General features: G+C 42.5%; 1 protein-coding gene across 1 annotated transcript; it reads right to left on the reverse strand.

Moving 5' to 3' along the window:
• Positions 1 to 1,529: 1,529 nt before the first annotated feature.
• LOC116903305 (C-type lectin domain family 4 member A-like) lies at positions 1,530 to 14,499 on the reverse strand. Its single transcript, XM_032905731.1, has 6 exons — positions 14,156 to 14,499; positions 11,587 to 11,700; positions 8,301 to 8,402; positions 4,666 to 4,817; positions 3,394 to 3,509; positions 1,530 to 2,046 (listed from the first exon to the last, which is right to left on the reverse strand). Exons 1-6 carry the CDS (start codon positions 14,253 to 14,255, stop codon positions 1,899 to 1,901), a joined length of 732 nt encoding a protein of 243 aa, XP_032761622.1. The 5' UTR covers positions 14,256 to 14,499; the 3' UTR covers positions 1,530 to 1,898.
• Between the last annotated feature and the right edge of the window lie 1,691 nt (positions 14,500 to 16,190).

Below are 16,190 nucleotides of genomic sequence, written 5' to 3' on the forward strand. Positions count from 1 at the left end.
GTTGGTGTTTCTTACAGGCCCGTTCATGGGTTTGGGCTCACCGGGGTAGTTTTCCCTTTAATATTGCTCTGTAAACAAAGACCTTATTTAATTTTGTGACATACCCATTTACTTAAAGGCGCTGTGGGGAAAATTGAAGAAGCAGTGAAATGTGTCCACAAAATACATGGAAGCAAGAAGCAGTCCAGCTTTGAATACTAGGGCAGTGTGGGGTGGGATTCCACACACCTCTAATTCCAGGACTCAGGGAAGAGATCTCTTGAGTTTGGGGCCAGCCCGGTCTAAAGAGCCAGTTTCAGGATAGCTAGGACTACACAGAGAAACTCTGTTTTGAAAAAAAATAATAAGTCCTTCCCCTCACCCCCGGAATTATTGTGCAGATTCTTTTCTGGGAAGTAAGACTGGAAATCTGACAACACCCGAAACCGAAACCTGGTTAGGTAACTTGAATTTGGTTATGGTCAGGAAATAAGAGCTTAGTGAGAGCCTCAGCTGCAGCAGCTCTAGAGGTCACATTGTGATGAACATGTGAGGATAAAGTATGTGTGGAATCTTTACAAGTACATTTCATGGGAAGAAATACAACAGCAGTTTCAAGGAGCTGGGTGTCAGGAAAAAGGATAGGGTTATGATGGTAAACTGAAATTTTCAGATCAAAAACAAGTTCTGGTGACCCAATGTGCATCTATTGTGGTCACAATAGTCAATGATATTATAGTGCGCATATGAATTTGTTTAGGATGGCCTTAAGCAGGGGCTGGAGAGATGGCTCAGCGGTTAAGAGCACCGACTGCTCTTCCAGAGGTCCTGAGTTCAATTCCCAGCAACCACATGGTGGCTCACAACCATCTGTAATGGGATCTGGTGCCCTCTTCTGGTGTGTCTAAAGACAGCAAGAGTGTGCTCATATACATAAAATAAATAAATCTTTTAAAAAAAGAAGAAGGGGTTGGGGATTTAGCTCAGTGGTAGAGCGCTTGCCTAGCAAATGCAAGGCCCTGGGTTCGGTCCCCAGCTCCGAAAAAAAGAAAAAAAAATAAAAAAAGAAGAAGAAAGCCTTAAGCAACAGGATTGTTGGGGGGAGGGCAGTAAGGGGAGGAGGATGGGGAGGGGAACACCATATAGAAGGGGAGGGGACCCCTCTATATGGTGGGGTTTAGGGGGATGTTTGCTTGGAAACTGGGAAAGGGAATAACAATTGAAATGTAAATAAGAAATAACCAATTTAATAAAGATGGAGAAAAGGGGGAAAAAAGAAGGCCTTAAGCACTCTTACTACACAAACAAACAGACAAATGGACACTGTCTTCAGTACTGGGTTAAGTAACCTGTAATCATTTCTTGGTATATGGGGGGGGGGTGCAGAACCACATCATCCAATCAGTGACTAAAACCTCTGCCACTAGACAGATGTTAGGAGATGTGCTTTCTGTGTGTGCACTAAGGGATCTCCAGCAGAGTATCTGGTATGCTTGCTTTATGATTGAGGAAATGAATGGACATGTACAAAAGTGATCTGCAGACATCTCTTACACATAAAGAATTTACTAAGAAGCTGGGTGGTGGTGCCACATGCCTCTAATTCCAGCACTCGGGAAACAAAGGCAAGAGGATCTCTGGGAATTTGAAGCCAGGCTTGTCTATATAGTGAGTTCTAGGACAGCGAGAGGTACATAGTGAGACCCTGACTCCAAAGACACAGAGAGAGAGACAGACAGAGAGACAGAGAGACAGAGACAGACTCAGAGACAGCGGGGGTTAGGGGGGTTGTCTAAGAAGCTGGCCTGCTGGTACAATTCCAATTCCTTGTTTGATCCCTGAGAAGTCTAAATGAAGAACTTCCTAGCTGTCTCTGTAATTATAGATTCCACTCCATGTGTCTGTAGAGAATTCTTCATTCATAAGTAGAGCTGCCTCATCTTGCAAACCAGCCTATGATAACCGTCACAAGGGGCGACACTCCAGCCCCATCCTTTAAGGTTTGGATGGTAACTTAGCACAACACAAAATCCCTTGTTGCCACTGGGTTCGTCTGCGTGCCAGGATCTGAAAGAGAAAAAGCTGAGGGTAACTCTCACAACTTTGAAAAGGGTTAGGAGGCACTACTGGGCCAAAAGCTAGGAGTGGATTTGGGGAAATCCAGGTCACGTGTGCCCAAGTCGCTTTTCCACTACTCTTGCAGTTTCTCCTCCACTTGAATCTCTTGCACTCCCCCTGAAAACTGAGGACATAGCAGGCAATGATCACACCTTATTGTATTACATATTCACCAGCAAGCATCTCAAAGGCTCGCCTCTACATGATCATTCCTACATCCCTTCTAAGGCTTTCTTATCTGATGAAAATACTTAACATTGGTCCAAGAGCCAATTGTTTGATCCTTTTTTTCTAAAATAACATTTTTGTTTATTATTTGAAAATATAATACAATATATTTTGATCACATTCTTTCCTGTCTCCAACTTCTTCTGGATCCTCCCTCAAACTCCCTACTCACCCAACTCCACATTCTTTCTCTCTCGTTTAAAAAAAAATAAAGTGGGGTCTGTTTCGGCAACTGCTCCTGAGCGTGGAGCCTGCCCTGGAGTGTGGTTGATACACCCAGTGACACTCCATTGGAGACAACTGATTTTCCTTCTTCCAGAAGCCATCAATCAGGAATAGCTTCTTGGTCAGGGTGCGACTTTGCACCCCTTCCCCTCCTCCATGCTAGGATTTTGTCTAGCTTGAGCTTGTGCAGGTCCTATGCATGCTGTCTCCACCTCTGTGCTTCTGCCCTTTTAAGTTCAATCTTAGAACTTGAGGGACTAATTAAAATATACGGATATACGGATATATACGTATATCAGAACTAGGAACGCTTTGCTTTCGAAAAATATCATCTTTTAACAATCAATTATAATTATAACATGAAATGTTTTATCAAGATATCAACAGTGAAAGAGCACAGAAAATTTTACCAAGATCTGAAGGCCTGAAACAATTACTGAGATTCTCCAATGTCCTCATCTCTAAAAGAGAAAATGGTAACATCTCCCTCACAATATGTGATTAAATACATTAACAAGCCAGGCCATGGGGGTGCACACCTTTGATTACAGCTCTTGGGAGGAAGAAGCAGGAGGATCTTTGAGTTTGAGGCCAGCCTGGTCTATAGAATGAGATCCAGGGCAGCCAGGACTACACAGAGAAACCTTGTCTCAAAAAAAAAAAAAAATACATGCATGCATGCATGCATACATACATACATACATACATATATAAAAACAATAATAAAATTATTGATCCTAGTACAAAGCAACCAAATAAGAGTAAGCTATTTCAGTCCTATAATCCAACACATTAAATTCCATGCATGACACGGGACTCAGGGTTCCTCAGCTCTAGACTTACGTGGCATTCTGATTGAATGGTGTCTGATCAACCCACTGCCATTTTCCATGGCCCTCTGTATCTGACAGCCCCACATAATAATGAGCCCGAGGGTTCAGAGTATCAGTGATGAAATCCTAAAGGGAAAAAAGAAAGAGAACTCAGCTTGGATTGAGTAGGTTGGTTGGTGTGCGTGCTTGCTTCAAGCTTGCTTGCTGAGCTATTTGGAAATTGTTGTCTACTGGGAGAGGGAGAGTCAGATTCAAGGATGCAGCCCCATGATAGGCCATCCATGTTCCCAAAGATAGTCCTACATTCATGTACATACTGGCAACATGAAGTGGACTCAATGGATTTAAAATAATATTTAAGAACACTTTGTCTTCTTAAAGGAGGGAATAGAGGATGGGGGATAAGGAACAAGTTGGAAGGGAAGGGAGTGGGGGGGCTTGGTCAAATATTATGTACATCTATATATCATACAATAAAATAACTTCTTTAATTATTCTTTCAGGTATAGAAATGTGAGGAGATAGCATGGTCATTGATACAAATTTACAACATAAAATGAGCAAATCGGAGATGCTAGCTTGTCAGTGTTTTTAAACATGTTCTTTAAATCTTTATTAATATATGATGCATGCATATATTTACAAGTACAGGGTAACATTTCATCTGAGATCTTTATGATAGCATAAATATAAAAAGAAAAGGACAGTATGTAAAATTTGTCACTTGAGGAGCCCCACTCACATTACACATGAAAGCAATCTCTATCCTCAATCCTAAAGAATTACTAGCTGAGCCTTACTTCCTTGTTTCACTAAGAGCTGGCATTCCTCAAAGCTGTAACTGGAAGAAAATCTGCAGATATCATTGTTTGTTTTTTGGGGTTTTTTTTTTTCTCCATAGCTTTAAAGATTCTTTAATCTCATCACTGACTGGCTTTTCAGAATTTAACTTTATTTTCTATTCAGCTTCATAGGCCTCTCTGGTGTGCAGTTAATGGTAAAACATTATCATATCAAAATCACAAACTGATATTTCAGGCAGAACACATTATCCTTTAACCCTCGTGGGTTGAACCTTTATGATGGCACAATTGTGTAGGGTTGTTTAGTTCCAGTGAAATGGGACCAATGTATAGAAGGCAAGTGTTAAAGCCACCATTCTTGCATATCTGCTGGAAAGCCTTCTGCCACAGCATCAACACCCACGTCAACAAAACTCCCTCTTAGTAGAAACAGGCAGACAGTATGGCAGACCCAGGCCCCACTCTTTCCCAGGATGCACCTGCTCTTCCTGGCTGTGGATCACCAACAGATGAGCACCCCTGTGGGAACATTTCTCCTCACTGTCACTCCAGGATGCAGAGTCCCAGGAAGTGAAGTAGCAGTGGGAACCAAACGGCTTCCAATTCTTTGGACAGCAGCTCCAGACTTTGTCTTTATTGGAAGGAAGGAGATGTAAGTACAAAGCATCGTATTTAAATAAGGCATAATACAAAAATATACCAAGGGCTCACAAAAAAGTAACCCATCATGTCAAGAACCAGAAAGTTTTCAAACTTAAAACAAAAGACTAATACATAGCAAGAAGCAAGGTAAACACCTCTCCAAGACACTAGGAACGTCATGGAAGAGGGAGCAGAAAAAATGTAAGGACCAAAGGATGGAAAGGAGTGTTGACTTCTGGGCATGACATGGCTGTTGCATATTAGAAACTCACAGTAGTGGTGAACCACTCAAGACTGAGCCCATCGCTTACCCTTTCTAGAGCTCTTCAGTTAAAGGTTGCAGAATGAAGTCCTGTTCTTCAGTGGTGCAGCCACTGATACACTGCCCTTATCAAGTAATTAACCACCCCACCCCACCCCACTCCACCCCACCCCACCCCACCCTATTGGCGTGGCTCACAGAAAGAAAGACAGGAAAGAAGTAAGAGGAAGTAAGAAAGTAAGAGGAAGAAGTGGGAAGAGGATTGGAACAAAGGAAGATCTTGGTGGGAAAGCACAGGGATTAAAAGAAGATAATGGGGGACTTCTATCAAAGAACATTATATATGTATGAAAATATGAAAGTATTTTTAAAGCATAAAGATGACAGTAATGGTAGAATTTCCTCAACAAGCTTTAATGCACCCATGATAAAAGTGCTTCGGTGAGCATAATGACATGCGTGGGGCGCAATAGTGGCATGAATACCTTGGTGGTAACCAACACCTCTAATTGGACTTACGGTCCACTCAACAAGAGGGAAACCATGCCTAGTAGTAAAAATCTAACTATCCAGGGCTAGTAAAGTCACAGACCTTAGAGAAGAACCTACAACTACCACCTTTTTAAACCAGCATAATCCTAACTACATTTTAAATATTTATCCTTATACCCACAGATAAGTGTAGTCCTCACCCCTCATGAAGGAAACTTCTCTATGCAACACAACAGATCATTCCTAACTACATTTTAAATATTTATCCTTATACCCACAGATAAGTGTAGTCCTCACCCCTCATGAAGGAAACTTCTCTATGCAACACAACAGATCATTACAGAAAACCACCACCAATCAAAATGCAAAGTCATGGAGCCCATTCCCGAAGGATACATCTACAAAACAACTCCAGCACCTAAGGCTCAGGGATCCTTTCCACAAGAGAGCGTGGAAAGAGTGTAAAGCTCAGAGGAACAGAGTTTGCTATGAGATTGTGTCTGCTAAAAACGTCAGAAACTACACCTGTGAAGTCTTACCAGCATGATTGCCTAAGCATGTGCTTAACAAGGACCACAATAACAGACGAGCTAACATGGATGGGGTGTGAGGCAGGGAGTCAACAAGGTCTCAACCCCACACAAAGAACTATAGGCAACTAAGGAATATGAAGAGTGGGAGAAACAGTCTTCCTCAGGGAAGAGCATACCCACTGGTTCTCTAATACCAAATGGTCAGCCCTGAAAACAAGCATGCAATTAACATTATACATAATGAGCAGGTTGTACTTCAAGGAGAGCCTTTGGGGATAGATAGATGGATAGATAGATAGATAGATAGATAGATAGATAGATAGATAGATAGATAGATAGTTGTATAGATAGATAGAGGTATAGATAGATAGAAGTATAGATAGATTAGATGATGATGATGAAATAGATAGATAGATAGATAGATAGATAGATAGATGTATAGATAGATAGATAGATAGATAGATAGATAGATAGATAGATAGATAGATAGATAGATAGATAGATTAGAGGTATAGATAGATAGAGGTATAGATAGATAGAGGTATAGATAGAGGTATAGATAGAGGTATAGATAGATAGAGGTATAGATAGATAGAGGTATAGATAGATAGATTAGATGATGATGATGAAGATAGATAGATAGATAGATAGATAGATAGATAGATAGATAGATAGATAAATATATCTGTAACCATTACATATGTAACAACAAATTAATTTTAAAAATAGTCCATGAATTTGAAAGAGCACAGAGGTGTATATGGGAGGGTTTGGAGGAAGAGAAGAAGGAAATTGTGCGATTATACTATAGTCTCAAAAAAATAACAGAAATAACTTTAAGTGCTTCAATGAGATGATACAGACATCTTGGAAAAACTGAAAGCCAGAAAAGATGCAGACGTCAGTAAGAATCAAAATGGAATTTGTTTTTTACTTGAAAAGCGCAGAGGATGCGCCTAATCCTGCAGAGACTTGATCTAGAAGGGTGGGGGGTACCTGGGTGGTGGGGAGCCACCCTCTCAGAGGTGATGGGGGGTGGGAAGAAGAATTCTGTGAGGGGGGTCTTGGAGGGAGCAGCATATGGGCATAAGTAAATGTTTTAAAGATCTGTATTAAAAATGCAGTAACCTTTTCCATTTACAATAGATGGCACTGATAACAGAATGGAGGGGACAAATTAAAGAACTGGCAAATAAAATTAAAAAAGGTACCAACTTAACAACAAAAATGAAACACGCAGATAAAAGAACCGCAGCCTCATACCATGATCCCAAATGTATATAACAGATATCACAGGAGCAAGATATGCGAAGTATTAACTGATACGTGGGAAAAGAGAAATGAGACGCTCTGAGGCAGAGAAAACCACTCGGAAAAACGGGAAGAGTTTAAAGGGGCATTTCCCAACATGCTGAAAATAATTCATAAGTCAGTAAGTAAGCTAAAACAGGGAACATTAGAACTCATGAGTATGCCTCTAAATAACTGTATATCAAACATCAAGGTCTATTTTTAAAACATATTTCACTGGGATGGGGATATAGCTCAGTTAGGGCACTCACCTAGTGAGCGAGAAGCCCTGAGCTCCATGCACAGCACATCATAAAACCAAATGTGACCGTGAACACTTGTAATCACGGGACTAGAGAGGGGGAGGCAGGAGAATCCAAAATTTAGTGCCGTCATCAGCTACCTGATACATTTGAGACCAGCCTAGGCTGCATGGGACTCCATCTCAAAATAAAACCGAATTGAACAAAAATGAAAATATGATATGCCAAAACTTGTAACACACTATTCTTCCATAAGATGATCCAAGGCTACACAGGGTAATGGCTGAGAGGAGGCTGAGGACAGAGTCTATCCATCCTGAGTCTAGGATAGAGCCTTCTTAAATCTCAGAAGGAAGGAAGCAGATCGCTGAAAGTGAAATGTCGAAGGAGCAGAAGGACCAACAAGATGTGTATCAAACTATAATACAAATATAAATGTCCTCGGGTACCTGTAGATACCACTGACTAATGGGTAGAAAAGGCAGATCTCATGTGCATAAGAATTGCAAAATACTGCGTTGCTAGGTCTAATGGCTAACAATCCACTCCTTAGTATGCTGTCCTGGAAAAACTTGTGTAGCATGCTTACACTTAATGTCTGACAAATGGATTCCAGGCACATTAAGTTTTACCTTCCACAGACGAGTAGTTTTTTATACAATGCAATTTTGCGTGGTTCAGTTGTTGTAGAGTGTTTTTTTCTTCAAGGAGATCAGAATACATTTGAAACAAAGCTGGGGGGGTGGAGAATAAAAGATACTCATTTTCCTGGTAGCATTATAATTTTACTCTTTACTCACTACCTCTCCCTGCCACCCCCACCTGCCCTCCCTTTTTGTTTGTTTGTTTCTTTGAGGCAGGGTCTAGCTGTGTAGCCCAGACTAGTCTCACACAATTTCCTGCCTCCATGTCCAGAGAACTAGGAGGCGTGAGCCCTCACACCCGACTCTCAGTCAGTGAACCAAGACTGTCATGTCAATCCCAACTTAAAACTAACTCACAGACACAAATTGGGCAGAGAGGGAACTGGGAGGGTGAATCTGGGAGGAATTGGGGAAAAGAATGTGGGTGAATATGATCAAAACACATTGTATGAAATCCTCAATTAATAGAAATACATTTTAAAAGTAGAAAAGGAACTACACGCGTCTATGATTTGTAATGACCGTGTTTTGCTTTGTTTTGTGTTTTGGCTGACTGATCTATCCCTTAGAACTGGGGGCTTTTCTCTTTCCCCATTATGTCTTATGTGCTCCTTGCCCAACCACATCCCGGCTTTTGCTTCTATTTCACTTAAACCATCCTTACACGATGGTGTCTACCTATAATCCGAAAACTGGAGAGGTGGAGATAGGAGGATTGACAACTCCGGGCCAGCTTGGACCATGTATCAAGTTCCAATCCAGTCTGAGTTACAAATGGGACAGTGATTTAAAAAAAATGGATTATGGATAACATCCTGGACACTTGTCTGCCTTGCTCTTGGATGTGACCACAGTTTCTTCCTTCTCAGTTCACAGGACATTGCCGTTGGGTCTCGCCTCCTTATTGTCACTTCTTACTGTCTTTCATAATCTCCTTTCCCTCCACCCAACCCTTTAGAAATGCAACACTTTCTACTGCCCAGTCACTATTCTTCCTTCTCAGACTAAACCCTCTTTCCAAGTGATGGGCACATCTCCATGTTTCACCTGCTGCCTGAATGTGAATGGAAAACCTCAGACCTTCCCTCCTGACATACAGATAACTATGCCCTCACTGAACATGACAGTCAAGGATAAACTCAACACACTCAAAGCCCAAATCAGTATCTTCTATCCTCACCCTGTTTTGTCCACCTTCATGAACACCTTCATCACAGCCAAGTCTGCCAAGCCTGGGTGTTGGAGTGGCTTCGCTTCCCGGGTTCCTTCATTCCCAGATCTTGATGTTCATCAAGCCTCTTCCTCCCGGGCTCTATCTCCTCACCACCCTTCACAGACACTGTCTTTGGGTCAGTCTCTGCTGGGTTCTGGGTTTGCTTTCTAGTTTTTCTCTTGACCTCTAGTTTATTCCATTTACACACCAGTCTGACAGTGCACTTCTGCAGGTCTAATTTGACTGTTTCAATTCCCTGCCTAAAACTCCATCGGCGGCTCCTCCTGACTGTGACACATTTATAAAAATGCTAACAATTTTTAGTATTCCTATACCCATGCTTCATCTTGCCATTCACTCATGCAAAAGCAACTCTGGCTACTTCCAAGTTGAGACTTTGAGAGGCATGACTGACTCTTTCTCGTACTCTGAGATGTTCAGTGAACAAAGATGGGCTATCCCGATGAATGAGAGAAGTGTGGCCATACTGCTCCTGTAATCCCACGTGACAGCTTCTTCATTGGAAGTTATCCTGCATGTGCCCAGCCACATGCGTGGATGGCTAAGTTCCAAGGGCTTCAGGAGCCTCCTAGCTGATAGCAATATAATCTACCAAGCCACAGAAGTATGAAACAAACAAATGGCAGTCTTAATGTATAAAACTTTAGATCTTCTTGTTAAGAAGCAAAAGATACTTGAAAAAAGTATCTAGGGGACTGGAGAGATGGCTCAGAGGTTAAGAGCACTGACTGTTCTTCCAGAGGCCCTGAGTTCAAATCCCAGCAACCGCATGGTGGCTCACAACCATCTGTAATGAGATCCGATGCCCTCTCCTGGTGTGTAAGTGTATATGCAGGCAAAACTCTATACATAATAAATAAATAAATCTTAAAAAAAAAAAAAGAAAAAAGTATCTAGTGGAAAAATGCAAACTTTTTTTTGGACAAGGTCTTACAGGATAGCCAGGCTGGCCTAGAATTTTGCAAACCTCCTGCCTCAGTTTCCCCAGTGCTAAGATATTAGGCATGCAGCACCATGCCCAGCCCAGACCTTTATTTTTTAATGCTAACACAGCACTTTCCCCATTCTGAGTCCTGTTTGTGTCTACCGCCTATGACCTCATTGCTGCTTCACTTGGCGCTGTGTGTTCCAGACAAGCTAGCTTACTCTTCCCCGTGTTTATCATGCTCTCCTACTTCTGGACAGTGCTGGCCCACTGGTCTAGATATCACCTCCTCCAACCCAACCTCAGCCCCCTGTGCTCACACCCAACCTGCACAGCACTTCCTATACCATTTTGTAGGTGTCACTTTACTTGGCCACTCTCTAAAGAACGGGGCTATTTTTCTCTCTAGGTCCTCTAACACACTTTCCAGCACAGGAAGATGAATGCTACTAATTATTGGAGGGAAAGATAAAATACACAAAAATATACTAATTGTACACTATTATTTTTAGACAAGTTGCCACCATGTATCCCAGGCTGCCCTGAAGCTACAGAGCTTTCCCTGTTTCTGATTCTTGAGCACTGGGATTAAATTAAAGGCATGTGCCACCGTGCCTGGCCTTGCCTTTAAATTTTCTAATAAGCTCTGAAAGCTAACCTTATATAGAAATCCTCTACTTGCTAAATTGGCTTAGATCTCACATAACCTGGAGCAGGAACAAAGTAATTAGAAGGTGCTCCGCTGGAGTGCTGTCCCTGGAATAGCCTGGTCTTCTCATCCCTCCTTATTCCAAAAGATGAGTGTCTGCGCGTCTAATGGGTCTGGCTTCTAAATGCTGCCAAGGAGACGCAGCTTCATCCTCGGTACTGGAATCCAACGTACGTGCCCCAGTATGTCCCTTTGTGACACCAACAAACATGTACATGTTTCTCTAGTAAGAATGAATGACTTTAACAGAAAAGTCATTGTGTAATTAATTAAAAATTCCCAATGTCTCCCCAAAGAAAGTTTCTTTTTCAGGTATCTTGGGGAAACCACTGATAATTATGTTTCTAGTGGGTGTCTCTCTTTGTGCGAGACAGACATTGCTTACTTATTCCATTGGCATACTTACTGATCAGACCAACAGAGGATAAGATTGCTAACAGCAGGAAAAATATCAACAGGGCAAGAAGCAGTGTGGGAAAGCCAGGATTACTTTTGTGAACGGTGGTCTTCTTTGGGAGCGCTAAAGGGAAAAATAAACTAATTAAATCAGTAATGAATTCTACCGTTTCCTCCTCTTCATCTTCTCCCTTTTCTACCATTATATATTAATAATACAGACTCTTGTACCGCACTCACTTTTCTGTTTACTTAACAGTATATCGCAACTCTAAGGAATTAGTTTGTATTTGGGAGACGCGTCGTTTTATGTTGAAGGGGAGTTTGAGTGCCTCTTTCTCCACCCATAATGGAGACAGAAAGCAGGATCTCACATTTGCTGAATGCAAGCTCTGTTACTAGAGTTACAAGAAAGGGTCTATACTATTTCTGAGAGAATTTTATCTTTTTAAACTATTTGGATATTTCAGCCAAACAGTGGGTGGAGCTTAAGGACTCATGGAAGAATAGGAAGAAGGATTGTGGGACCCGAAGGTTATAAGAACTCAACAGGAAGACCAACGGAGTCAACTAACCCGGACATTTGGAGCTCTGAGTCTGAACCACCAACTAAAGAACATACACAGGCTGGACCTAAGCCTCCCGCTCATATGGAGCAGATGTGCAGCTTGGTCTTCATATGTTTCCCGAACAACTGGAGCAGGGGCCGTCCCTAAAGCTGTTGCCTGTATTGGGATATGTTCTACTAGCAGGGCTGCCTTGGTGGGCCTCAGTGAGAGAGGAAGCGCCTAGCCTCGCAGAGACTTGAAGTGCCAAGATGGGGCGGGGGGGGGCGGGGGGGACCTGGGGGTGGGGAGTCCCACCCACTCAGAGAAGAAGAGGAGGGAAATAGGGAAGGACTGTGGGAAGAAGGGACTAAGAGGTGAGCAGTGAGCAGGATGTGAAGAGAATGATTTAAAAAATAGAAATAAAAAGAAGCAGATAGGAGAGAAACAATGATGTCCATTGGATAAGCATAAAAGCACAACTTTATATCACTGACAATAACTCATTAATTTCGGTATTTGAGAGGCATGTGTGTGAGAGTGTGTGTGTGTGCGTGTGTGTATGTATGTGTGAGTGTGTGAATGTATGTATGAGTATGTGTATGTGTGCATGTATGTGTGTATGTGTGTGTGGTGTGTGACTGTGTACATGTGCAAGTGTGAGTGTATGTGTTCATGTGTGTGCATATATGCGATTGTGCATACACATGTGTGAGTGTGTGTGCATGCGTGTGTGTGTCCTTTTATGGAGTTTTAAGGTATACATACATGTGTGCATATTTCCCCATATGACTGACATATCACAATCATTTATTTCTGCCCTGGTATTTTCATGGACATTTCTCCATCGCCATATTTTCTTATCATGACTACATAGTACTTTGTTGTATGTTGAAATAGTCTCCAAAACTGCCTCCAGTATTACTGGGAAGCATGCAAAAACAGCTATGTCTGTATAAGCATACTTCACATGTTTAGGATATGGTCTAAGGTCATCTTTTATCTATTTCTTGATTAGAAACCATTTTCTGGGTTGACGGAAACTGAGGGTGGAAGAGGCATAAAAAAGAGGGAGAAACAACAAGAGGGTAGTGGGGAAGGAGAGGCAAGTGTCACAGCTGCTTTCACACTTAGATGTGTGTGTGTGTGCATGCATGTATGTGTATGTGTTCGTGTGTGTGTGTGTGCATATACTGGTGTGTATGTGTATGCGTGTGTATATCTGTGTTTATGTGGGTGTGGGGGTGTATATGAATGTATGTATGAGTGTGTATATGCATTTGTGGGGGGGTGTGCATGTGTATATGTATTTATGTGTGTATGTATTTATGTGTGTGTGCGTGTAAATAGATGTGTCATGAAAGCAGAGGGGAGGAATATTTCAGAAAGGGAAAGGAATGATCTAGAGATCAGGGAGGGAGGAGGGGTTAGGGTTAGGGATGTACACAAGGGATAAAGATGTTTGCATAAAATACCATAATGGATCAAATGGTTGGTTTACATGCTAGCTAAAGGAGAGTTTAAAATGAATAAGAATAGCACAGACCCTTGTAACTCTAGTAACAGAGCTTACATTTAGCAAGTGTGTAAGGCCTTGCTTCCTATTCCCAGCATGAGGGGAGAAAGGGACACTCAAACTCCCCTTATAGATAAAATGACAAGGCCCCCAAAACAAACTAATACCTTAAAGTTATGGCATGCTGTTAAGTAAATAGAAAGCTAAGTAATAGATTTATTTTCACAGGTAAAGTATCGTTTTACATATGTCAAAAAATATACAGAAGAACTCAGACTTTCTTTAAGGACAGTATCCTGAACTCATTTCTTTGCCCAGTACAAGGCAACAAACCCTTCAAAGCTACTTTACAGACAATTTAACTTGCTGAATTATCTCCTGTCTCACACCACAGCCTGGCAAACAGCCAGCATCAACATCCCCCAGGCCTTGTTCATAGATACCTTCTTTCACCTCACCATTAGCCTAGACCACCAGAAAACGAGATTGTATTGTTCTGGGGGTGCAGGAAGGTTTACCTGAAGATGAGATGGTGCATGAAGAGGAGTCTGAGACGGTGCCTGAGGAAACAGGTTGATTTTTGAAGTTCACTTCAGTATAAATGTTTGGTAACGCCATATTGAGAAGAGTCCTGCTTTCTTCAGAAAACTTGTGTCAGCCTTAGTATGTTTTATATAAACAAGAAATAAATGTGGCGAGGATTAATCCAGCATCAAGGAGAAGGTGCAGAGGACTAAATGGGCAAGTACCTCCGAGAGTACTTGAAAATTTAAAACCACAGGGTGGAACTCTCTGGGCCACAGAGATCCGATCCCCACAACCAGAAAAAAAGAATCGCAAGCTTCAAACGCGTTCAGCATGGATATGCAAACGCTGTGAAAAGCGGCCTGAACAAGGAAGAGGAAGAAATAGGGAGGAAAGGAAAAGAGGAACCAGGCATTAGAGAAGTCTGCCCTGAAACCCGTGCTCTCAGCACTCCGCAGCAGAGTTCGGGCACTTCCACATGCAAATGCAATTTCTGCAGCCAACAGGGGCTAAAGCTACTTAAACTAGACACAGCATTCACTTTAGCCGAACAGCCAAGTTTTGAGCATCACATTTTAAGAGGTTCCTAGACCTCGGCACCTTTCCGGCTCTACAGAATGTGCACCACTCTAAGACAGGGCAGATTTCCCCAAAGTCGGCAATCTGTCTTCTTTTGGGAGTGAAGAGCCCCTAAAAAGCAAGCCAAAGCCCCGGACTTTCTCTTCTGCTGTGTCAAGTACCCTTCTCTTCTAGCCGTTCTTCTGCTTTCTCCAGATCGTTCCCCGGGAGACTCTGGAGACTGGCAGACTGTGCCTGGCTGTCACCCACCATCTTGACTCACCCTATGTGCTGCTTTTTAGAGTACCCCCGCCCTCACACACACACACACACACACACACACACACACGCACGCACGCACGCACGCACGCACGCACACACACGCACACGTACACGCACATGCACACGCACACGCTCACACAATGCTACCCCTCATGCATGTGCCCCACACAGAGCCTGACACACACACAGTCTCAAGTTTGTTCTGCATCTTCTCAGGAACAGAATTGTTTAGCCATTCCCTCAATCTCGGTTCCATCTTGATGCCTGCGCATCTTGAAGGCAGGACAAATCTGGGGTTGAAGGGTTTGTGGCTGTGCTGGTGTCCTCCTCCCCCCACTGGTAGTCTCTCCTGGTTACAGAAGGTGGGTATTTCAGGCGCCATATCCCCTGCTGCTAGGAGTCTAAGCTAGGGTCACCCCCATAGACTCCCAGGAGCCTCCCCGATCCCGAGGCTTCAGCTGGCCCCAAAGATGCTCCCCCAACAAAATGCTGTTCTCTGTCCCAGCCCCTCCCCCACACACCCAATCAGCACCCCTATTTTCTCCCTACCCCCTCTCCCATCCAGCTCCCTCCCTCCACCACCCCGGATGTCTATTTTATTTCCCCTTCTCAGTGAGATTCAAGCATTCTCTCTTGGGCCCTTCTTGTTACTTAGCTTTTTTAGGTTCATTGATTGTAGCATTGTTATCCTGTGCTTTAGCGCTATTATCCCCTTACAAGTGAGTACATACTAGTCTTTTTGAGTCTAAGTTACCTCACTCAAGATGACATTTTCTAGCTCCATCCATTTGCCCGCAAATTTCATGATGTCCCTGTTTTTGTTTGTTCGTCTGTTTGGTTTTTGTTGTTGTTGTTGTTGTTGTTGTTTGTTCTTTTGTTTTTGGGTTGTTTTTTTTTTTTTTTTTTGCCAAGCTGTGACTGTTTATTAACTGACCAGATTATAAAACTACCACGGGCGACACTTCAGTTCATCCGTCTAATAAGCCTGTTATCTGGTCTTCCCTGTTGCCAGCATCTCCACCTTCTACAAAGTGAGTTGTCTTTTTCTTCATTCCACCTCGTGGGGAAGATAGTTTGAAGGGCCACAGGAAGTTATTTGCTTCCTTGAAGCATTTCCCAACTGTATAGATCTCCTGAATTAGGTCCTCCATGCAGATAATGACAAATTTACCAAGAGATGGAGCAATC

The sequence above is a fragment of the Rattus rattus genome, chromosome 6 (assembly GCF_011064425.1).
Source record: "Rattus rattus isolate New Zealand chromosome 6, Rrattus_CSIRO_v1, whole genome shotgun sequence".
Classification (NCBI taxonomy): domain Eukaryota; kingdom Metazoa; phylum Chordata; class Mammalia; order Rodentia; family Muridae; genus Rattus; species Rattus rattus.

Bases quoted from the DNA above. Each gene is read 5' to 3' on its own strand.
- LOC116903305 (XM_032905731.1), bottom strand. From the start codon at position 14,255: ATGGCGTTACCAAACATTTATACTGAAGTGAACTTCAAAAATCAACCT. The intron at 11,701-14,155 runs GTAAACCTTCCT...TTTTCCCTTTAG, and splicing joins ATGCACCATCTCATCTTCAG to CGCTCCCAAAGAAGACCACC. The intron at 4,818-8,300 runs GTAAAACTTAAT...CTTCCAATAAAG, and splicing joins AAACTACTCGTCTGTGGAAG to ACAAAGTCTGGAGCTGCTGT.